Source organism: Tupaia chinensis, unplaced genomic scaffold (assembly GCF_000334495.1).
Source record: "Tupaia chinensis unplaced genomic scaffold, TupChi_1.0 Scaffold000498_1, whole genome shotgun sequence".
NCBI lineage: Eukaryota > Metazoa > Chordata > Mammalia > Scandentia > Tupaiidae > Tupaia > Tupaia belangeri.
In genome coordinates, this window is record NW_006160010.1 from 1,055,980 (window position 1) to 1,080,348 (window position 24,369).

Below are 24,369 nucleotides of genomic sequence, written 5' to 3' on the forward strand. Positions count from 1 at the left end.
AGGATTTGAAGTGACTGTTTTAGCCTAGTATGAGCCCAAGGTTTCTTCCACTTTAAACACTTTTTTTTTTTTTTTTTTTTTTTTTTTTAAGGATGGTGGTACTTAAAAACTCAGCTGTTGCTTAGAGGAGTTTCCAATACTTGGAAAAGCTCGAGAGTTCTTTAATAGTTTTCTTTTTTCCCAGGCAAATAGCTGAATGTGTAAAGTAACAGTGTTTTGGTATTCTCTTTATAGGAAAGTGAATCAGTTCAGTGGAGTTCAGCTCAGCAGATTTTTATTGAATACTCTATGCAGGGTTCTGTTCTTCGTGTTGGAGGATATAGCAGTAAACACAATTGTTGCTCTGGTGGAATTTAATTCTGTGGGACGTACAGCCTTTAACAGAGAGGCACACAGAATGTTGAGTACTATCACACGAGAAGTAGGCCTCGTCAGAGAGATGTGTATGTCAGGGTGAGGAGTGGATTGGAGTTTTCTTTCTTCTGGTCTTCTGTTCTCAAACTGTCAGACACCTTAATGGTGTCATTTTTAAGACTATTTTTAGTGAGGATCTTTAAAACTGTAATTCCTTCCACTCACTTACCCTCCCACCCCCTTGTAGCTCCTCCCACTCACTCTCATCACACTTCCACCTGAACAGAGAGTAGTGAAGCCCTAGAGATCTGTTAAAGGCTTAAGTATATTTTATCTCCCATTTTCCTGCTCAGGGAGTGATCTTCATAATGGCATCATAGGATTTAGTGAAGAGTCCCAGCGTGGCCTAGAACTCGGAGAAGAAGCTGATAGGAGAAAACTGCATCTCATTGTCACAAGGCAGCACAACAGGTATGTGTGTGTGTATAAAAGATGTAGTAACCTGTGTGTATAGAGGGTATCTAACTTGAAGTCATCCAATGGTACAAGAAGGATGAAATATCAGTGGAAGGAAATACTGTGGAATTTGGTATGTCAGTGCTCAAATTGTTTTTTTTTTTTTTTTAAGTTGATCTGTTCCTTGCATCAGAGAGAGACAAAGAGAAAGACAGAGGGACATGCACCCCATCAAGGTCTTCATGTTGCAGTTCACTCCCAGTCCTAGCCCCAGGATTAAGGGCACATGTATGCCCAGAGTGCAATGGGAGGTCCCAGGACGCAAACCCAGGACTTGTTCATGTGGGTCCAGTTGTGTTACAATTGTGCCACTACTTGGCCTCATGATGTCTAGTTTAAATCCGTGGTTTAACGTGCTTGGTTCATGTAGGACTACCTTGAGGGTGTTAACACTTCTTAAACTACCATAGAGATGTCAGATTATGTAGGTCATCACTTCATCATGTTTATTCTTCTCTGATCAGCCCACATACACAACTATTTTACTGTTAGGGAAACTTAGTACCAAGTTATGCTTACAACTTAATCCTACATAGCACCAGCTTTTGAATGTTCGTAACATACATGTACTTGGCGTGCATTAATGCTTGTGTATGCATTATATTTTTGTTTGAGGCCTAAATATTTTTTGGAAATTTGGGTCACCTTTTGCCTTTTATGGTTAAGGCACTGGATTCCTACATGGCCAACCCAGATTCAAGTCCTAGAACTGGTACTGGACAATCACACTGGGCATGTGTGCATGCATGCCCAAAATCCCAGAAGGAGAATGGAGGAGAGGGGATTGCAGCATAGGTGTTCCCTCAAGGAGTGACTTCTTACTATTTTTCTCTGTGTTTCTCCAGCGAGTATATTGGCAAAAACCTTAAAAACAAAACAAAACAGAAAGAAAGAAAGAAGAACAAAAAGCGTTTATTGGAAGTCAGTGACTCTCTATGATTTTTATTTTCACACTTTTGGTGCATGATAGTCCAAAAATATTACTTGTTTTCGAATTCCTGATACAGAGTAGTTCAATAAATATTTATTCATTGTTGAACAGAGGTTTGTTTAAAAATGCCGTGGAAACTTTGAGCCTAATTTATTTGTCTGTAATGAGTCGAATCGGTCATTTTCAGCATTGTCAGTCGTAAAATGAGTGCCGTGCTTTGGAAGAAGTGGCGTTGTTAGGCACAGGTATAACACCTTCTGTTAGCCATAGGAATAACACAGTCTGTTCCCGCATTTGCGTGGGTTTGCTTTGTTCACAGGGCCTTCGAAGATGTCAAGATCTTTTGGCGAGTCACACTTAACGAAACCGGTGCTGTTCTCCAGAAGGATGGTGTCAACCTGGCAGATGAACTCCAGTCAGTGTCAGGAACCACTGTCTGCATAGCGGGTCACACGACGTGCTTTATCAACATTGAACTCAAACCAGAGAGGGTAAGAATGATGAGGCACAACATTATCTGTTTCTAATACTATTCCTTTAGAATTAATAATTTTTTAAAGGTTTTTAAAAATTTCTCTCATGTGCAAGAGAGACATAGAGATAGAGACAGAACCCCTAACAGGGTCTTGACGCCATCATCCACCCCCAGCCTTTAGCCAACCACAGATCCTGGACAGATGTGTGCCCAGCATCCTTAGGGAGGTCTCTGCATTTAAACCATCAACCTTCCCATGTGGGATTGCTTTCATAGATTGTCCCGTTTTACTACTGCACCATCTGACCCCTTAGAATTAATAACTTTAAAAATAAAATTACTTTATTGAAGCGTACACACTGTTTATGTAGAGGTTCTTTGTGTCTTACCTAGCCATCATGTATATGTTTCTTTGCTGAACACAAGACTTTAGACCTAGAATTTATCACAGGATGAATTTTCATAAATAACCATGTCGGTTTTCTCCTTCTTAGTTTTTTGCCATTTCAAAAGTTCCTCCTGACCCATCTGTTCATTGTGTGAATGATCCTTTGGTCATCTTCAGCCAGATTAGTATGTGATTACTATAAATGTTTAGCATTTCACTTTTTTCATATCCATAAGTTTAAAACATCTTTGATTCTGTTTGTATATGGTTAAGGGATTTGGTTTCAATCTTTTAGGAATGCACAGAGGCCATACTTGGAGAACCCTTGATTTAATTCCTTTTTTCCTTTCTTTTTTGCCACAGAGTTCGTGCACAATGAAAGAGACAGAGACAGTGACAGTGAGAGGGAGGGTGAGAAATCATCCCCCAAGGAGGATGACCACACCACAGTCCCTTTTTCATTCTCCTCCTGGGATTTTGGGCATGTGTACATGAGCCCACTTTGATTTTCAAGTTTCCAGGTCTGGGCCTCGAATTGCAGTCAACCTTGTGGGAGTCTAGCCCCTTAACCACTGTGTCACCTCCTGGCCCCTCCCTCGGATTAATTTCTATTGATTCATGTCATATTAGGTGTTCTTCCAACTCCAAGGGAACCAGCATTATCTAGATGGTATTGCTTACTGATGACCTAACAGAGCTCTACAGGGCATTTAACAATCATGTGCAGGTTTTATAAAATGACTATTCTGTGATACTTTTTTTCGCACAGAACACTGAGTAGTATTTGCTCTTTGCTGCTTATTTATTAAATTAAATATTTGATACAAAAACTAGCCACCATATTACAAATGTTCAAAGTATAACAGGTTCCTTGTACATGCCATACTGTTTTTTATTAAATTTGCTGTAGTGCGTGTGTGCTCACTGAGACTAGATGGGAAGAGATATTGAGAAAGTGCCCTCCAGGTGGAATAGCCACACCACAGTTCCATCTCCTTCATTCTCCTCTCTGGATTTTGGGCATCATGTACGCACATGTGTCCTGCATGTTTTTCAAGTCACTGGGCCCAGGATTTGAACCACACAGTCAGCTATGTAGGATCCAGATGCCCAATACCTTGCCACTGACTGACCCCATGCTATACACTTTAAATAGCAGAGAAGACATGCATGAATACAGTTTCTTTAAAACATCTGAGTATACTTAAACCTATTCTTTAGCATCATGTACGCACATGTGTCCTGCATGTTTTTCAAGTCACTGGGCCCAGGATTTGAACCACACAGTCAGCTATGTAGGATCCAGATGCCCAATACCTTGCCACTGACTGACCCCATGCTATACACTTTAAATAGCAGAGAAGACATGCATGAATACAGTTTCTTTAAAACATCTGAGTATACTTAAACCTATTCTTTAAAAAAAAATAATTTTATTTAACTTTATTTATTTATTTATTTATTTATTTATTTATTTTTAATTTGACCAGAGAGGGACAGAGTAAAAGAGAGAGAGATAGTGAGAAAACAAGCCACCAGGTCCAGGACTCGAACCGTGGTCAGCCATGTGGGAGTCCAGTGCCCTTAACCACCACGCCACCTGCGAGCCCCATACTTAAAACCATTCTAAATAATAGCCTTGCAGATTTAATTTTTTTAAAAAATTTTTATCTACCTTTTTTTTTTTTACCAAATGAGAATTACTGTATATGGTCATTATATTGATATGTTCTAAGGTTACAGTAATACATATTTTCATAACATCCTGAAATTTTAATAATTTTACTAGTTCCAAGAAAAAAGAATACTGTTTCCGATCACTTAACATGTCCTTGCTTATCACCACTTTGATCTTTGTTGGAACATAGATCCTGACTCTTGTCTCAAACTATTACCAAAAAAGCACTGGTCATTTGGACCATTATAGGACCTTTACCAATTTAGATAAATATTATTTTAATTTATACCTTTCAGGGTAATTTGTTTCATATCACAAAATTTCCTGAGAATAATTTATTTACATTTTTCAGTGCTGGCTTTGCATTCCTTGTTTCCCTAACACTATTGAAGTTTGCGCTGGTCCTTCGGGGCTATTGTTAATAAGAGGGCAATAAAAGGCAGTAAAACACCTTTGCACTTTGCGCACCTCCTTGGCCTGGAGAAGTCACATCTTTGTCTCTCAGGCATTATCTCTCACCTGCGAGGACATTGGCGCTGTGACTCCTGTACTCACTTTTTCGCCTCAGTTGTATGTTATTTCACAGGTTTAAGTCATTTATTCTGACTCTAAGTACCATTCTTACCTTTTCTAGGAATAATTTATTTATTGTCCTTTTCATTAATCCCTTTATATACACAGATAGAAATGTTCACTATTAACAAACACACCCACCCTGGGCTCGGCTGTGGCAGAGCTGAGCAAACTGAGCTGCAGTGCTGGAAGCCATGGGGCCAACCGTAGTTTAGATCCGTGACAAGAGCCTGTTGAGGGTGCACGCTCCCTCTTTCTCTCTTACGTTTGTCTACAGTCTATCATGAATAAAATAAATGAACTTTTAAAAATGTTAAGAGGTGAAATGGACTCATGTTTAATACAAGATACCAGCCACAATATGCCAATTCTCTCCTGTACATTAAAATTAGCAAAATGTTAAGTATACACTATTATATTCACATTACTGTTACCTTTTGTATACTACAATAAGTTTTTTCCTTTCGGTATTCTTATAGATTCACATTCAACTAATTTTGAATGATTGAGGCCAGCAGGTGGTGTGTTGGTTAAGGCACTGGTTTCCCACGTAGTCGAGTGCAGTTCGAGTCCCAGATCGGGCAGCTTAAACCTCATGCTGGGTATATGTGCCCAAGATCCTGAAAGGAGAATGGAGAAGAAGGGATTGCAGTGTGGCCATCCCTCTGGGGGATGATTTCTCGCTTTCTGTCTCTCTGTCTCTCCAGCGAGTGCCTGCACCATATGGCAACAATCTCTAAAACAAAACAAACAAAATCATCCTGGATACATAAGTATGTGCACTCAAAATCCTGAGAGGGCAATGGAGGAGAAGGGATTGCAGCATGGCCATTCCCCCTGGGGGGTAATTTCTCACTTTCCCTCTCATTGTCTCTCTCTTCCCTCTGGTAAATAGGGCACATGTGCCCACCAGGAAAAAAAAATGCACAAGTTGCTTAATCTCTCTGAGCCTTCCAGATTGAATAGAACTATGGACTCTTAGATTAAATGAGAAATGAATGGGGTTCTTAGCATGGTTCTTGGCAGGAGTTGGCCTTTTATAAGAGATGACCAATATAGCTGTTGTTCCAAATAGATAGGAACGGAGCCCAAGGGAATTCAGTAACTTGGGTAACAGCTCTATCCACCTCAGTGGCAGGGGTTACAGATACCACAAACACAATGAACTTATCCCTGGAATGACCCCACTCATTCATGGTGATGCCTGCTCACCGCAGTTCAGTCTTCTGACTTCAACTTAAAGACTTTTTGCTCTTTCCTATCTTTAACTATCATCTCTAGAGTTAATCATCAGTTTCATTTCTAAATTATGAAGAATTTAAGTAAGTTGCCAGTCAGCACTGCGCTAAGATTAGAATTCCTTTCTTGAAATTCAGTCCATTTCCCTTTTCCCTAATGATTTATTTTATGGTTCTATATTGGCAAAGTGTATAAGGCAATGATTAACTTAGGACATTTTACCTTAACCTACAAAATATCTTTAAGTATTTAAACATACGTTGCAGATATTTTGTAAATATTGGGTTGTCGAGAAAGTCATGATGCATTTTTGTGTAGAAAAACATAAGAGAAATATGTCATGACTTTCCTGACAACCTACTATTTAAACAAGTGAGAGATTATTTTATCATTATTTTGATTTTCTGCTTCTTAACACTTCTGAGCCAAGGAAAATTGATTTTATACTAGTTGAGGAAAAAATACTCTGAAGTGCTTTTGACCTAACTAGGACAGGAACCCACTGGCAGTTAAACAGGGAAAGGGTTCTTGCGAGGTCTCCAGTCATGTCGTAAGAGTCGAGAGTGGTTCGGACATTGTCTATGAGTCTTGTAGACTTCAGAAATATTGTTTGACTAGAATATTTCTTTGTAAGAATGGCAGTGTAATTCTGTGTAGGCACTTATCTGTACAGTGCTCAATCACATGGTTCTTCATTCCACTTATAACATGTTCTTTTGACTGTAAATGGTAGTAATTTTCTTTCTTTTTTTTTTTGGGAGGTTTTTGCTATAGGGCGCGTGCGCTCGCCAGACAGACAGAGAGAGACAGAGAGATAGAAAGCTAGAAATCACCCCCCGGGGGGATGGCCACACTGCAATCCCTTCTCCTCCATTGTCCTCTCGGGATCTTGGGCACGCACGCACACGCACCTCGCGTGAGTTTAAGCCACTGGGTCCGGGACTTGAACTGCAGTCGAATAGGTGGGAGTCCAGTGACATAGCCATTACACTAACTGCTGGTCTCAATGGTAGTAATTTTCTAATCATCATCACAAAAAAAGGAATATTTTACTTGAAAATAAAGAATTTTTGTTGAAATGTATGCTGAAATCCTTAGTTAAAAGAAACTATTGTTGGGACCAGCAGTTGGCATAATGGCTATGTCACTAAACTCCCATGTAGTTGACCACGGTTCAAATCCTGGACTCGGTAGCTTAAGCTCATGCTGGGTGCGTGTACATGTGTGCCCAAGATGTCGAGAGAGGAGAATGGAGGACTAGGGATTGCGGTGTGGCCATCCCCCGTGGAGGGTGATTTCTCACTTTCTGTCTCTCTGTCACTCTCTGTCTTTCTGGTGAGCGCACACACTCCATAGCAAACATCTCTCCGAAAAAAAAAAAAAAAAAGAAACTATTGTTAATTCAAGCTCTCTTGACCATTAGGAATAATGGCTCTTGTGTATGTGTGTGTATCCTATTGTTTTAGTTTATTATATTAGCCAAACTTAGTTTCTCAAACTGGAACTAGTATAGTCTTTTTCATATTTCAGTTTTTACTGACAATTGATCAGCAAAAGTAAAAACTGACATGTGTCATAAGAAAGCCTGACGTATTTTTTTAGACAAAAAAAGAAGATTAAATTTATTCATTATGTGACTAAGATATGACTTGTTCTTGGATAATAACAGAAGGGCGTGTTGTGCTGTTTTGTGACAGAGTGATTACCATGAAATTTTCACAAAACAAATGATAAATAAACTCTTGGTGACAGATAAAAGTAAAGCATGATATCAAATTACACAATGACACAAGCAGTTGAAAGATTCATTTGCTTTGCGTCTTTGAGTTATGTCAGGAAACTAACAACACTGCTAAGAGTTTTAGATTATTGTGTAATAGTGAACACACATATCCTCTTGCAATAAAAAATAAAAAAGGGAAAAAGAATTTAGTTTTATAATTATATGGAATGTGTCTTCAGGTATATAGTTATCTCTGTAAAGATGTATGTGAATGATACCATTTCTTAATATCAGAGCTATCTAAAAGTAAAAATGTATTAGTAATAGTCCTCTGTTTGGTTTTTCTCATTGTCAGATACCTCACGTTGAAGTGTATTTCTTTGTGGAACTCTATGAAGTAGGTGCCGGAGCAGCACTTAACAACAGTGCCAGACTGGCACAGGTTAAAGTCTCACAGAGGAATGAACCTCAAAGCCTTGTGTACTTTTCTGTGGGTTCTCGGCTGGCTGTGGCTCATAAGAAGGCCACTTTGATCAGTTTGCAAGTGGCCAGAGATTCTGGGACAGGACTAATGATGTCTGTTAACTTCAGTACTCAGGTAAGCATGGAATGTATATTCACACAGATGGAAGTTTGCTTATTGAACTGGAGCAAGTGTAGTGAAACAAAGAAGGATCGATACATTGTTTTCCAGGGATATCCTCATAATTTACATTTTACTTACTACATTGAAACAACTCAGTTTCCACTCATTAATAACATCATGTTTTCAAAAATGAGACTTAGTTCTATTTTTCTTCCTTTTGACAAAGTTGATCTAATGATGCAAAGTATCTTGCATAATTCTGTTCTGTAAAATTTCTAGATTTAAAATTTCTTTGAAATGTAACTGTGTAAGACCAGAAGCAAAAAGTAAGGGTTTTGTTATGATTTATATGTGAAATAGTTGAACATTTCTTTATTCAGAATCTCTAACGCTAACTGATCTTTTTTATTTTTTAAAATTATTTTATTTTATTCATTCTTTTTTTTTTTTTTCTTTTTTTTTTTAGCTTGAGCAGAGAGAGACAGAGGGTGATAATGAGAGAGAGAGAGAGAGGAAGTGAGAAAGCAAGCCACCAGATTCAGGACTTGAACCCTGGTTGGCCATGTGGGAGTGTCCAGCGCCTTAACCACCACGCCACCTGCTGGTCCCATACACTAACTGATCTTTATATTTCTTAAAATCCATGAATTTAGCATTACTTTTTTTTTTTTTTTGAGAGATTTTTGCTCAAGGACACGTGCACTTGTCAGAAAGACACAGAGAGACAGAAAGCAAGACATCACCCCCAGATGGGATGGCCATGCTGCAGTCCTTCTCTTTCATTCTCCTCTCAGGATTTGGGGCACTCATGCACACTCACGTGGTATGAATGTCAACCCACTGGGTCTGGGACTCGAACTGTGGTTGACTATGTGGAAGTTCAACGATGTAACAGTTCTGCCATCTGCTAGTCCCGAATTTAGCATTCTTATATACATATATACTACTATCTTAGCCTAAGTTCTCTTATATCTTAATTTTTGTGATATAAGGGACCACCAGGTGGCATGGTGGTCTAGGTGCTAGACTCCCACATGACCGCCCACAGTTCAAGTCCTGTACCTGACAGCTTGCTTTTTCACTCTCCCTTTCTCTCCATTGGACTCTTAGAAGAACGATGATAATAAATAAAATTAAAAATAAATAAATCCTTCTGTCTCTATGTCTCTCTCTGTCTGTCTGGCGAGCGCATGCGCCCTATAGCGAAAATCTCTCCCCCTCCCCCCCAAAAAATAAAAATAAATAAAAAAAATTTGTGATATAAAGTTGAGTTGGGATTTTAGGTCCTTATTATTTGATATAATAAAAGTATCACTCGTTTCTAGTTATCCTTCAATTAAGCAGGCCTTTAGCTAAAGCAAATTCGAAAATCAATTTCAAATACTTTTCTAAATGTGTATGTACTAGCTAAGGGCACACAAAGTTCAAGAAAGAACATGTTTCTCCTTACTCTCACATTGTCTAGTCTATTCAGAGTATTCCTATATTGATTTCTGTTGTCACTTTTTTTTTTTTTTTTTGAGAGGTTTTTGCTATAGGGCGTGTGTACTTGCCAGAAAGACAGAGAGAGATAGAAAGCGAGAAATCACCCCCCAGGGGGGTGGTCACGCCGCAATCCCTTCTCCTCCATTCTCCTCTTGGGATCTTGGGCATGCACGCACACGTACCTGGCATGAGTTTAAGCCACCAGGTCTGGGACTCGAACCACGGTTAACAACATGGGAGTCCAGCGACATACCTATTATGCCAGTTGCTGGTCCCATGTCACTTTTAAATTACATGGTGCTTCTTTTTTTTTTCTTATTTTTGGAGAGATTTTTGCTATAGGGTGCGTACGCTTGCCAGACAGAGAGAGACATAGAGACAGAAAGCGAGAAATCACCCCCCAGGGGGGTGGTCACGCCGCAATCCCTTCTCCTCCATTCTCCTCTTGGGATCTTGGGCATGCACGCACACGCGCCCGGTGTGAGTTTTAAGCCACCGGGTCCGGGACGCGAACCGTGGTCGACTATGTGGGAGTCCAGTGACATAGCCATTACGCTAACTGCTGGTTCCCGGTGCTTCTTGTTTATGTTTGTTATATGTATTTTATAAACATGAGAACATCTGATGTTTTGTTTCCTTTAATGTTTGAACTCTGAAGTAAATCCTACCAGGAAACAGTAGATAACAGTGTATAAAATGTGTATATGCAGTTTATAATAATCATATCTAGCTCTATAAGGATTTTAAAACAAACTCTACTCTCCTCTCATTTTGCTTTTTCCTTCACTCTCACTATGTTGCAGATAGGCCTCTATCTTGAATTTTATGTCTAATTATTCTCTTGATGATTTATAATTTCACCACCCATTATAACCTGTTTTGAAAATTATGGGGACCAGCAGTTGGCGAAATGGCTATGTCGCTGGACTCCCTCGAGTCCCCAGTGGCTTAAACTTACACCGGGCCATGTGCGTGCGTGCCCAAGATCCCGAGAGGAGAATGGAGGAGAAGGGATTGCGGTGTGGCCATACCCCTGGGGGGGTGATTTCTTGCTTTCTGTCTCTCCGTCACTCTTTGTCTTTCTGATGAGCGCACGCGCCCTATAGCAAAATCCTTCCCCCCCCAAAAAAAAGGAGGAAAAAATATTATGCGAATGAGATGATCCCAATGGTATTGTTCTGTGATGTGCTTGTTTTGTTCAATGACATGGTTTTTAATTATCTGTGCTGCTGTGCTTAGTTCATATTCTTTCATTTCACTGTTAGATAGCATTCCAGTGGTTGGTTGGTTTGTTTGTTTTGCTATGGGGCAAAAAGACAGAAAGATAGAGAAAGGAAAAATGAGAAATCACCCCCTGGGGCATGGCCACGCTGCAGTTTCTTCTCCTCTTGGGATTTAGAGCATGTAGGCACGTGCACCTGGCATGATTTTTAAGCCACTGGGTTTGGGACTCGAACTGTGGTTGGCTGTGGGGGAATACAACTCCTTAATCACCATGCCTCATGCTGGCCCCTCCAGTGGCTATTTTAATGACTCCATTCTGAAGCCAATGGGTTCTTGAATTGTTTCCTTCACTGAGACCTTCTTGTTCCTTCATTACATCATAAATTACATTACATCTAAAAATCTTTATTGTTATCTTTATTGTTTTCCATTTTTGGACACAATTGACCCCTTCCTTGTTCCTGAAGCATGCTCATCTGCTTTGGGCTTCTGGAACACCATTCTTTCCTGCTCTTAACCTTTCCTCATTGGGAGGTTCTCCTGTTTTCTAGTTGGTATTCTTATTCAGTAAGTGTTGGAGTTCACCAAGATGCACTCTGTAGGCTAGAGTGTCAAGACCTGTTGCTTTAAATATCATTTCTAGGGGCCAGGAGGAGACATAGTGGTTAAAGCACTGGACTCCCACATTGAACTCTCACATAGTCAACCTCAGTTTGAGTCCCAGACTCAGTGGCTTGAAACTTACACCAGATATGTATGCATGCATGCCCAAAATCCTGACAGGAGAATGGAGGAGATCACATCATGGCCATCCCTCCTAGAGGATGGCTTCTCTCTTTCTCTCTCTCTGTCTCTCTCTCTGTCTCTGGTGAGCACACACACCCTATAGCTAAAATCTCTCAGAAAAAAAAAATACTAAAAAACCCCACAATCTTCTTTAAACTGAAGGCTCACAAATTCTTATTACCAACTTCTGTCCCTCCCCTGACCCTGACTCTTGTCTGATTGCTTACTTAACGTCTTCATATAAATGTCTTACGAGTCATTTCAGATTTAATATATGTATAATAAATGTTTTTTGATTTTCCCTTTAATTTTTTCCCTCAGTTTTTCACCATTTTACAGACTAAGAGCTAGAAGTTGTCCTCTTTTCCCACCCATCATCACATTCATCAGAAAGTTCTATTGAGTCTACATTAAAAATTATTCCCAGTCTCAGTCTTTTTACACTTTCTACTTAGGTGGCCCTATTTCTAGTTACCACTGTTTCTTGTGGAAACAAAAACAAAAACCTCTTGTCCCTTCTCCCTACAGTTGTGTTCATCCATACAATAGCCAAAACACTCCTGAAGCTATGAACTAAAATGTGTCACTTTCCTGCTGGAACCTCCATGTCTTCCTGCCACATTTTGGTTAACAGATCTACATGATCTGACCCCTGTACAGCTTTTCCATGTCAGCTTCTAGCTTTCTCCTCCTTCTTCATCACACCGACCTCTAGTTCTCCCTGTAACATACTAAGATGATTCTAACCCGAGGGCTTTTATAATTGCTGTTAGCCCTCCTGAGATTTTCTCCAAGATCCTTTTGTTGTCTGTTCCTGTACTTCCCTGAGGTCTCTGTTCAAATTGCACATCAAGAGTTAACGTGACCAGTCTTGGGAGAAAGCAGCAGCACTAGACCCAAGATGGCGGCCAGCAGGAAGCTGATGAAGGAGCTTGAAGAAATATGCAGGTGTGGAAGGAAAAACTTCCATAACATCCAGGTTGATGAAGCTAATTTATTGACTTGGCAAGAGCTTATTGTTCCTAACAACCCTCCATGTGACAAGGGTGCCTTCAGAATCGAAATCTACTTTCCAGCAGAGTACCCATTCAAACCCCCTAGATCACATTTAAAACAAAGAGCTACCACTGGAACATCGATGTAAAGAGGCAGATCTGTCTTCCTGTAATTAGTGCTGAGAACTAAAGCCAGCAACTACCGACCAGGAAATCCATCCCTCATAGCACTGGTGAATGTCCTCCAGCCCAAGTATCCCCTCCAGGCTGACCTAGCTAGAGAATATTCTAAGGACTGCAAAAAACTCTGTAAGAACACTGAAGAGTTTACAAAGAAATATGGGGACAAGTGGCCTGTGGATTGAAATCTGCCATGATTGGTTCTTGCAAGTGTGAGCAGAGACCGTAAGCAGTGGATTCAGACACCCCACAAAGCAGGACTCTTTGGAAAATTGACACATGCCACCGTCCTGTGTTCTCTTGTGGCAGTTGCTAACTTTTTAGTTTTCCTAATCAAAACTGGTCTAGGTAACCTGTAAAACTGAAGGCTCACAAATTCTTATTACCAACTTCTGTCCCTCCCCTGACCCTGACTCTTGTCTGATTGCTTACTTAACGTCTTCATATAAATGTCTTACGAGTCATTTCAGATTTAATATATGTATAATAAATGTTTTTTGATTTTCCCTTTAATTTTTTCCCTCAGTTTTTCACCATTTTACAGACTAAGAGCTAGAAGTTGTCCTCTTTTCCCACCCATCATCACATTCATCAGAAAGTTCTATTGAGTCTACATTAAAAATTATTCCCAGTCTCAGTCTTTTTACACTTTCTACTTAGGTGGCCCTATTTCTAGTTACCACTGTTTCTTGTGGAAACAAAAACAAAAACCTCTTGTCCCTTCTCCCTACAGTTGTGTTCATCCATACAATAGCCAAAACACTCCTGAAGCTATGAACTAAAATGTGTCACTTTCCTGCTGGAACCTCCATGTCTTCCTGCCACATTTTGGTTAACAGATCTACATGATCTGACCCCTGTACAGCTTTTCCATGTCAGCTTCTAGCTTTCTCCTCCTTCTTCATCACACCGACCTCTAGTTCTCCCTGTAACATACTAAGATGATTCTAACCCGAGGGCTTTTATAATTGCTGTTAGCCCTCCTGAGATTTTCTCCAAGATCCTTTTGTTGTCTGTTCCTGTACTTCCCTGAGGTCTCTGTTCAAATTGCACATCAAGAGTTAACGTGACCAGTCTTGGGAGAAAGCAGCAGCACTAGACCTAAGATGGCGGCCAGCAGGAAGCTGATGAAGGAGCTTGAAGAAATATGCAGGTGTGGAAGGAAAAACTTCCATAACATCCAGGTTGATGAAGCTAATTTATTGACTTGGCAAGAGCTTATTGTTCCTAACAACCCTCCATGTGACAAGGGTGCCTTCAGAATCGAAATCTACTTTCCAGCAGAGTACCCATTCAAACCCCCTAGATCACATTTAAAACAAAGAGCTACCACTGGAACATCGATGTAAAGAGGCAGATCTGTCTTCCTGTAATTAGTGCTGAGAACTAAAGCCAGCAACTACCGACCAGGAAATCCATCCCTCATAGCACTGGTGAATGTCCTCCAGCCCAAGTATCCCCTCCAGGCTGACCTAGCTAGAGAATATTCTAAGGACTGCAAAAAACTCTGTAAGAACACTGAAGAGTTTACAAAGAAATATGGGGACAAGTGGCCTGTGGATTGAAATCTGCCATGATTGGTTCTTGCAAGTGTGAGCAGAGACCGTAAGCAGTGGATTCAGACACCCCACAAAGCAGGACTCTTTGGAAAATTGACACATGCCACCGTCCTGTGTTCTCTTGTGGCAGTTGCTAACTTTTTAGTTTTCCTAATCAAAACTGGTCTAGGTAACCTGTAAAGAAAGGATTAAAAATTTAAGATGTTCTAAGAAAAATGAAAAAGAGTTAATGTGACCAATCATATCTAAAATAATACCCTTACCATCACACTGGATTCTCTTACCTGGTATTTTTCTTTAAAGAACCCATCTTCATGTAAAAATGTATCATTAATTTCGTAGCCTTACTGTCTATAGCTTCTGCTAGAAGAGCAGATATTCTCCTGTTGAAATTTGCATCTGTAGTATGCCACCTGGCACATAGTAGGTGTTTGATAGTGGTTGGCTCTGTAGTACATAGATACACATTCCTTGAAGGAAAATCAGAGGTACAGACATGCACAGCATAATGCCATTTTGTTCAGCTGTGGACTGCATATATTACGGTGCTCTAAGGAGCACATAGGCTGCACCATCTAGGTTGTGTAAGTACACTCTGTGATGTTTGCACAGCCAAGAAACTGCCTAGTGACTCATTTCTCCGAACATAGTCTCATCTTAAATGACACATGAGGGCGTTTGTGTGTGTGTGTGTGTGTGTTACATATGTTTAAGGCTATTTGTGTTTAAGGTTTAAACTTTAAGGGTATTTGTGTTTAAAGTTTAAACTTTAAGGGTATTTGTGTTTAAGGTTTAAGCTTTAAGGGTATTTGTGTTTAAGGTTTAAGCTTTAAGGGTATTTGTGTTTAAGGTTTAAGCTTTATGTTTAAGGGTATTTGCCTATATAGGTATAAACAAGAGGCCAGGCTCTTCTTTCCCTCCTTCTTTCCCTCAGCCTCCTCTCGCTGCTACTCTCCCCATCCCATCTCCCCAAACAATTTGCAGGTGAGAATGAAAATGCAAATATTCTCTCCTCCACTATGCTTTAATTTTTCAGCATGAGTTTTTTCTTTCTCTCTTTTTTTTTTTTTTTTTAGGAGAGAATTTTTTTTTTTTGCATGGTGCACACACAGGGGACAGAGAGACAAGTGCGAAATCACCCCTCCCTGCCCCCAGGAGGCATGGCCACACTGAAATCCCTTCTCATCCATTCTCCTCTTGGGATTTGGGGCTTGCATGCACAAACACTCAGCATGAGTTTCAAGCTCCCAGATCGTGGACTCTGACTGTGGTCGGCCATGTGGGAGTCCAGCACCTTAACCACTGGGCCGCTTACTGGGTCCACAGTGTGTGTTCTTTAAAGTACAGTATTTACTGTGTTTGCAGAGAATCCTGTGAGAGTATGGTTAACATTTCTTTTCCAGTTCTCTTACTGACCTACCCTAGGACATCCAGGGTATAGTATGTTTTTCTGTCTCTAATTTATCTTAGGATATTAGACAAAGCAGACTCCTCATGTTTTAATACTGGGTTGTCAGAAAAGTCATGACATATTTTTTCATGTAAAAATGTGCAAGACTTTTCTGACAACCCAATAGAATTGCTATCCTTGCTGAGAAGTTTCTTCAAAAAATAAAATTTAAGAATTGAGAATTTGTTTAGGATGAGAAGAGGGGTGTTAAAACTTCTCCTAAATGATGTTGTTTAATTTCCAGGAGTTGAGAAGTGCTGAAACCATTGGCCGTACTCTCATGTCTCCAGCTATTTCTGGGAAGGATTTCGTGAGAACCGAAGGCATGTTGGTCTTTGAACCTGGCCAGAGAAACACTGTTGTGGATGTCATCCTAACTCCAGAGACGGGGTCTTTAAATCCATTTCCTAAACGCTTCCAGATTGTGCTCTTTGCCCCAGAAGGTGGTGCCAGAATTGATAAAGTGTATGGGACCGCCAATATCACTCTTGTCTCCGATGCAGATTCGCAGGCCGTTTGGGGCCTTGCCGATCAGCTCCACCAGCCCCTGGATGATGGCATCCTCAGCAGAGTCCTCCACAGCATCCACATGAAAGTGGCCACAGAAAACACGGATGAGCAACTCAGCGCTGTGGTGCATTTAGTAGAAAAGGTGAGCAGTCCTTGCAGATACAGGCACGTGGTTTAACCAGCGTCCATCCTCCCTCCCTGCAGAGGGGGTCAGCTTTAGGTCACACTCGCAGTCTTCCCTGAGCATGTGCCGCCTACCAAGCCCACAGAATAGCAGTCGGTACCTTGTCTGTCCCTTCTAGGCTAATTCTTTTTCAAAAATTGTGTTATTTAATTTATTATTATTTTTAAATTTTCTATAGGACACATGTGCTCACCAGACACACACACACACACACACAGAAGGCAAGCCACCAGGTTCTGGACTCAAATTGTGGTGAGCCACGTGGAAGTCTAGTACCTTAACCACCACACACACCACCTGCTGCCCCCCAGGCTAGTTCTTAGCAAGTGATGTTGAGACAGCTGACATGACAAGTTGAAAGCAAAGCAGAGAGGATCCGTATTCTAAATCCTATTCCAAAATAAATTCTACACAGATCAAAAACATCAGTGTAATACCAAAACCATGGAAGTAGCAGACCCATGGATTAATCATTGTTATATATAAATTTGGAGTGGGAAGATCTTTCTAAAGCATCAAGCCAAACCCATAAGCCGCAAAGGAAATGACTAATAAACTTGACCACATACGTTGAAGTAAAATTTCTTTTTGTGTCTACCACAGGCAAAGTCAAAAGATAACTAACGGGTGTAGGGGACATTTATGAAAGTGTTATGTACGGTGTGAACATTGATTGCAACGTTACTTACTGTAGTGATAAAAATTGCAGAAATAATTGCCATGAAGAGGCTCCTCATTGAATAAGTTCTACATAAAGAGTATAGTGGCTATGAAGTACATTCCCAAATACTTATATTTCACGTTTTAACATAGTTGTAATTTTGAGAATAATGAAATAAGCACAGAAAATGTAAATAATCACATTTAAATAAGGTTGCAAGATTTAGCAAATAAAAGAAATTATGTTCAGTTTATTTATTTATTTTTTTTAGATTTATGCATAGGGCATGGCATGTATGGTGGCAAGGGGGACAGACAGAGACAGAGAAAAAGGGAAAGTGAGAAATCACGCCCCCAGGGTGGATGGCCATGCTGCAGTTCCTCCTCTATTCTTTTCTGGGGATTTTTGGCACACATACACATGCACCCCGCTTGTTTTTCAAGTTGTTGCATTTGGGACTCAAATCAGAGAGTGGGCCATATGGGATTCAGTGCCTGCCAGGCCACCTCCTGGCCCAACAGATAGTATTTTAAGAATAAGAATTAAGGTGTCAGAAAAGTCATGACATATTTTTCGATGCAAAAATGCATCATGACTTTTCCAGCAACCCAATATATCATAGATACTTATTTAGGACGTACTTATACCAAAAACTTGTCTGAAGTTCAGATAGGATCACATAATTCATACATGCCGTCTGAAATTAATATATGCTATAAAATAATCTCAAATTCAAAAGTGCAGAATAGAAGTTCCAACCATGATTTTTAAGCTGCCAGGTCCAGGACTAGAACTACGGAGTTGGACGCATGGGATTCAGCACCTCAACCTCCATTCCACCTGTTGGTCCAGAGCAACAGATTTAAATGACTCACTATGAAGAATTCCTAGGGGCCAGCAGGTGGCGTGGTGCTTGAGGTGCTGGACTCCTGCATGACAACCACGGTTTGAGTCCCAGACCTGTTGGCTTGCTTTCTCACTTGCCCTGTCTCTTTCTCTCTGATGAGTGCACATACTCTGTAGCAAATTTAAAAAATAATAATACAATACAATAATTATTAAAAATAAAAAAAATTTTTTCTGGATAAAATCCAGCTGTGGGTTTGGGTAAATTTCTGATGTGAAATAATGTTCTATCCCCTGATTTTTTCCAGGCATGATTCAATAAAAACTACTTAAAGAGAATAGCAGAGGGAGTAATGTTATATCACTGTAGTCGATTGGCAGTTTGAATCCCAGACCCAGCAGCTTGAAACTCATGTTGGGCTTGTGTGTGTGTGTGCTCAAAATCCTGAGAGGAGAGTGGAGGAGAAGGGATTGTGGCATGACCCTCCTCCCTGGGGGTGGGGGGTGGGGTGTGATTTCTCACTTTCTGTCTCTCTGTCTCTCTTTGTTCTTCTGGTGAGCACACTCGCCCTATAGCAAAAATCTTTCTTAAAAACAAAACAAAACTTAAAAAACACAAAACCTGCCTAAAAAGCTGTGACTAAGGGCCAGCAGGTAGAGGTTAAGGCAGCTTGATCTCACATAGTTGACTTCATGGTTTAAGTCCCGAATCTGGCAGCTGTTTGAGAAAATAAACTGGGTACTTATGCATGTATTCCCAAAATTCTTAGAGGAGAATGGAGAAGAAGGGATTGCTGTGTAGCCATCCCCATTCGGGCATGATTTCTCAGTTTCCCTCTTCCTCCATCTCTCTCTTTCTTTCTCTAACAAGCGCGTGCACCCTATAGTAAAACAAAACAAAAAACAACAACTAAAACATTGAAAAGCTGTGAGTGCCTGTGTAACAATAGCAGTTTTGAAAGACCCTGTTAGATTTGATAGGCTGATCTTTAACTTTCAGGTTTTAGTTCCCTCATTACTGTCGCTTGGTAAGACATGAACAAGTTAGGAGTTTGCTATCATTTTGTGTTCTGGAGCACATTCTTCTGTGGAAGTTTGATAGACTGCCCCCTCCCCCCCACTTCTAAAGACCTCCATTTTTGTTTTCTATCCCGACAGCTTTCTAATTTTTGCATGGTTGATTCATGCCTTCTTGTTTGTTAGCAAATTTTGGCAATTCAGGGAATTTGTTATTTATGGAAAATAGTCTTTTCAAGCCAGGCTATTTCTTTTTGTCATATACTTTTCAATATTATGCATCTTATACAGAATTATATTTTACATTTGATTTATTTTATAATCATATTAACAATAGTTTAGATTTTACTCTATGTTACTGGCCGATTTTGTGTTTCATGCTTGCAGTAATTTTGACTGATTCGTCTGCAAAATGAGTCAGTCCATGTTGCTATTTTCAGACAGGCAAACGGGATATTGGGAGTCAGTGCAGAGTGGCTGTCAGGATCACCTCCTGGGCTTGGCACTCACCAGTTCTGTGCCCTATGATAAGTTCATCACCCTCTGTCTTTCTCAGTTTCCTTATCTGGGAACAAAACAAAGATAATAACACAATTATAATTACAATAATCCTAAATCCCCAAATCCAAAACCAGGGTTATTGTAAAGATGAAAGAAGTTAATATAAAGTGCTTAGAACTACAAAGTACCTGTACTAACCAAGTGTTATATTTTGGTTTTATTTTTCTCTGCTTTACTAAAAGAAACATTCTGTGTCCCTTGAATATGAATGAAAGTTTTGGTAGGTCTAGAATTCCTGGAACAACCTTTCATTCTTAAAAATTCTGTTATTCTGGCGACTTTTGACATTTCATTTTCAGAAATGTCTGATGTCAAACTGAATTTTTGTCTCTCTGTTAGTTTTTTTTCCTGTCGCATTTCTGATGTGATTTTTTTAGCTATTGAAAAAATATTTTAAAAGTCTCTCAGCTCCATCTTTAGATGACTCTGTTTTTCTCTGATATTAAGCAGTATCTGCCTTTTAGACATGAGTATTGCTTTTGTTTATTAAGGAACTGTGGTTTTATTTTTCTCTTACCTGTTCCCTCCTATGCTTATGTCTTAGGGATTTGACCTAAGACTTGTTCTACTTGTCTGTTACCTTTTCTCTGAGTGTTAGTAGATTTTCACAAACTTATTTTCCATTTATCATATTCAGTTTGTGTTAGTGTCTAATGGGCTGCTTTCTGTTCCATTTGTAACTTTTGCATCGTTAACTTTTTTTGCTATACTTTTAAATCATATTTTCCCTGTGGATTATTCTCCACTCTTTGTCACTAACTTGGAGATGGCCACTGTGATTAGTCCAGATCTTGAATTATGTTATGAATTTGAACTGTACTAGAGTACAGAGTTATAAAAAAAGTATGGGGTGCATAAGCTGCTTCCTCATTGAGCTCATTTGCAATAGTAGGAGAAACACAAATCATTTTAAGGTTGTCATAGAATCATTAATAAAGGCATATGTAAGTTACAGAGACATGGATAATGTGTGTTGACACATGGGGCACAGTTCAGGAATCATACAGAAAGTGTTTACTTTTGTACTTTAAAGAATTAATAGGGATTCATCATGTACATTCAAATGTAATAGCACAAGAAGTCACTGGCTTCACACCCATGCTGAATCAGACAATAAAGATGAATTCCCTACCATTCTGGTAAGGAAACATCATGAAGATGATTTTTTTTTCCCTCCTTCCCTTGTTCCTAAAACAAAAAATAGCCCAGTTCTTAAAATAGGAGGAGTCATATCTACTGAAAAATCCAACTGTTCCAGTTGCTCTTGACCATTCTTTTTTGTTACATTTTGTTTTATTTCTTTTATGAGAGAGAAAGAGAGATACAGGGACTGTGGGCAGGATCTTTTCACACTGTGGGCCTCCTCACAGTCTTTGAAACAGTGAGAGTCATGGTGTGCCTCTAAGCATAGTCAGTATGGTCAGACTGGCCTGGGATTCAAACCCCAAACCTCCTCATGTGGCTCCAGTATTGCTTGCGGTAGTGCCCCAGCACTGGCACCACCCAGGCTGGGCCAGCTCCCGACTACTCTTGATTAGAAAGGAATTACTCATTTGATGATTTACAGATTTGGTGGAGTAATGGTTATGTTACTGAACTCCCACGTAGCTGACCACAGTTTGAGTCCTGTACTCTAAGGCTTAAAACACACACCAGGTGCGAGTGTGTGCATGCCCAAAATCCCAGGAGGAGGATGGAGAAGAAGGGATTGTGTCATGGCCATCCCTCCTGGGAGGTGATTTCTTGCTTTCTGACTCTTTTTCTCTGTAAGTGCACATTCTTCCTATAGTAATAATCTCTCTCAAAAAAAGAAAAAACAGAAAAAAAAATTGGTGACTATGCTGTTTCTTAATAAATGACTTTTATGCCTCTTAAGGTACAAATGGACATACAGGTTAGGTATCCCTTATCTGATATCTAAAACATTCCAAAATTTGAAAATGTTGAGCACCAACAGGACAGCACAAGTTGAAAATTTACACCTGACCTCCATGATATGGATCACAGAATGCTATGACACAGAAATATTGTAAAAATTTTCTTCAGGCTGTGTGTAGAAGGTGTTTCTGAAACACAAATGAATTATGTGTTTAGGCTTGGATCCTGTCTCCAAAAGATCTCATCATGTATATGGAAATATTGCAAAATCTGAAAAATTCTGAAATCTAAAACAATTCTAATTCTAAGCATTTCAGATGAGTGATACTCAACATATATTTAAAATATAATTCCGATACTGATTTCTCTTAAATCCTTATAGGATAATCCTTATTTTTGTTAATATTAACAAAGAGCTTATGTAGACATTTATAATTTAAGTTTACTTTTGAAGACTTATTTTTATACTTGGATTTTTTTTCCAGGTAACTGTTGAAGGAAGAAATCAAGCTTTCAGTACTGAAAACCGAAGTCTTTTCTATGAGATTCTTTGTACTCTTATTAACCCAAAGCGCAAAGATACCAAGGGATTCAGCCACTTTACTGAGGTGACTGAGAATTTTGCCTTTTCTCTGCTGACCGATGTTACGTGTGGTTCTCCTGGTGAAAAGTAAGTGTCTTAATATATCGGTAGTACTTCATTTCTTCATTGTTTACAAAGCACTATGTTATGCAAATTGACAACTAGATGATGCATATTAGGTGACTTTAATCTATACGTTGCTGCTATTGGGCAAATAATTATTTGAAGAAAAGAGCAAAGCTACATCAAGAAAAATATATTTATGTTGTCGACAATGTATTTGTCTTATTGCTTAACTTATTTGTTTGATGAGAAGGTATATTCTGAACAGAAAATAGAAGATGGTGATTCTAACTTTGAGGGGTTTTTGTTTGTATGTTTGTTTTTTCCTGGATGGCTCACTAAAGAGCCAGCTAGGACTTGAACCATAGTCAGCCATGTGGGATTCACTTTCTATGCATAGCATTTAACTGTTGTGCTACGGGACAACTTCCAAAGACTATTTGTAGGTACTGTAATTGTGCTTTCCTCTAGAGCTATGATTATTTCATCCGTTTGGAGACCAGCTTTCAGAATTGTGTTGAACTTCAGACTAATCATTTCATAGCTGGTGTTTCATGGTAGAAGACTAGTGAGAAGAAAAGGAAAAACTAAAATAGAGCTCATATTCATTACTAACGATCTAATAATTATACAATTGTATGTTAATATTCTTCAGATGCCATGGTATTATGCATTGTATTCTCAAAGTAAACTAGACCTTTTTAGTACAAAGACTTAAAATGCTTTTATTTCTATCTGATTTAACATAAAAATGCCTGGTAGAATACGATTGGAAATTGAGATTCTTCCCCACTTCTCACAGAGCAATATATGTTAATCTAAAAAAAAAAAAAAAGACCATTATTTGACTACTAGTAATAGTATGTGTAGTGGAGTGTTATATAGTGAATAAATCTATACATTTTACAGTCTATACATTTTATATTTTATATATTTTTAGTTATCAGCCATCACTAAGTCACATTGAAATTTAGACACATTTTGAAGACAATAGTTTAAAAAATTTGTATAATGATTTAAATCATTTGCTTAATTATAGAGTCCTTGTTGAATTATGACAAGTTTATTAAAAACTTAGATGATGAGGGACCAGCAATTAGCGTAATGGCTATGTCACTGGACTCCCATGTAGTCAACTGTGGTTCGAGTCCTGGACCTGGTGGCTTAAACTCACACCGGGCACATGTGCATGTGTGCCAAAGATCCTGAGAGGAGAATGGAGAAGGGATTGTGGCGTGGCCATCTCCCCCATGGGGGGATTTCTCATTTTCTGTCTCTATGTCTCTCTCTTTCTTTCTGGTGAGCGCACGTGCACTATAGCAAAAACCTCTCCAAAAAAAAAAAAAAATCTTAGTTGGTGAACTTTTTGGTGTTAGTTCTTAAGTCATATGACACATGAAATTAAAAAAGATAGCCAATCTAAGTATAAAAGTCAAAACAATGCCAAGTGGCATTGAGGATCCTACTGAGGTTGGTCACTGGATTGTAGTGGTGCCAATCCATGTGTTAATGTGGGGATTTTTCTCTCCTCACTTCAGCCTAGGTATGAGGCTGATTGTGGGATTGAGAGGGTGAGTACATTTGTTGGGTATAAATATGGAAGGTTGAGATCTCAGGGAGAGGGTGGTTATCAGCAAGTAAGAGAGTCCAAGAATTTTCATACTTGTATCAAGTTTGTTAGAGTCACTCTGCATGTGATATTGGTCTCAGTTTGCCAAGATAGGGAAGTTCTTAGTAGTACTGATTAGACTGATTCTCAGTAGAGTCTAGGTAGGGAGTAGGAAGGTGGAGGTGGGTGGTGTAAATCCATGTGGCTGAGGTTCGGTGGTCTTAGCCATGTTGTGCCTGGTCAGGGGCTCTACAATGGCAGCTTTTACGCTGAGAGTTACCATTGACTATGTGGAAAACTGGCTAAGAGATGATT

At 39.4% G+C, this 24,369-nt stretch overlaps 1 protein-coding gene across 1 annotated transcript in view; it reads left to right on the forward strand.

The window, feature by feature from the left end:
- The window catches only part of ADGRV1 (adhesion G protein-coupled receptor V1), a 618,101-nt gene that overhangs the window by 225,087 nt on the left and 368,645 nt on the right, over positions 1–24,369 (forward strand). Inside the window, exons 75-79 of the mRNA XM_027774960.1 lie at positions 708–825; positions 2,121–2,292; positions 8,233–8,475; positions 16,387–16,794; positions 22,285–22,469. Coding sequence (XP_027630761.1) covers positions 708–825; positions 2,121–2,292; positions 8,233–8,475; positions 16,387–16,794; positions 22,285–22,469 — 1,126 coding nt within the window. The remainder of the gene's footprint in view (positions 1–707; positions 826–2,120; positions 2,293–8,232; positions 8,476–16,386; positions 16,795–22,284; positions 22,470–24,369) is intronic.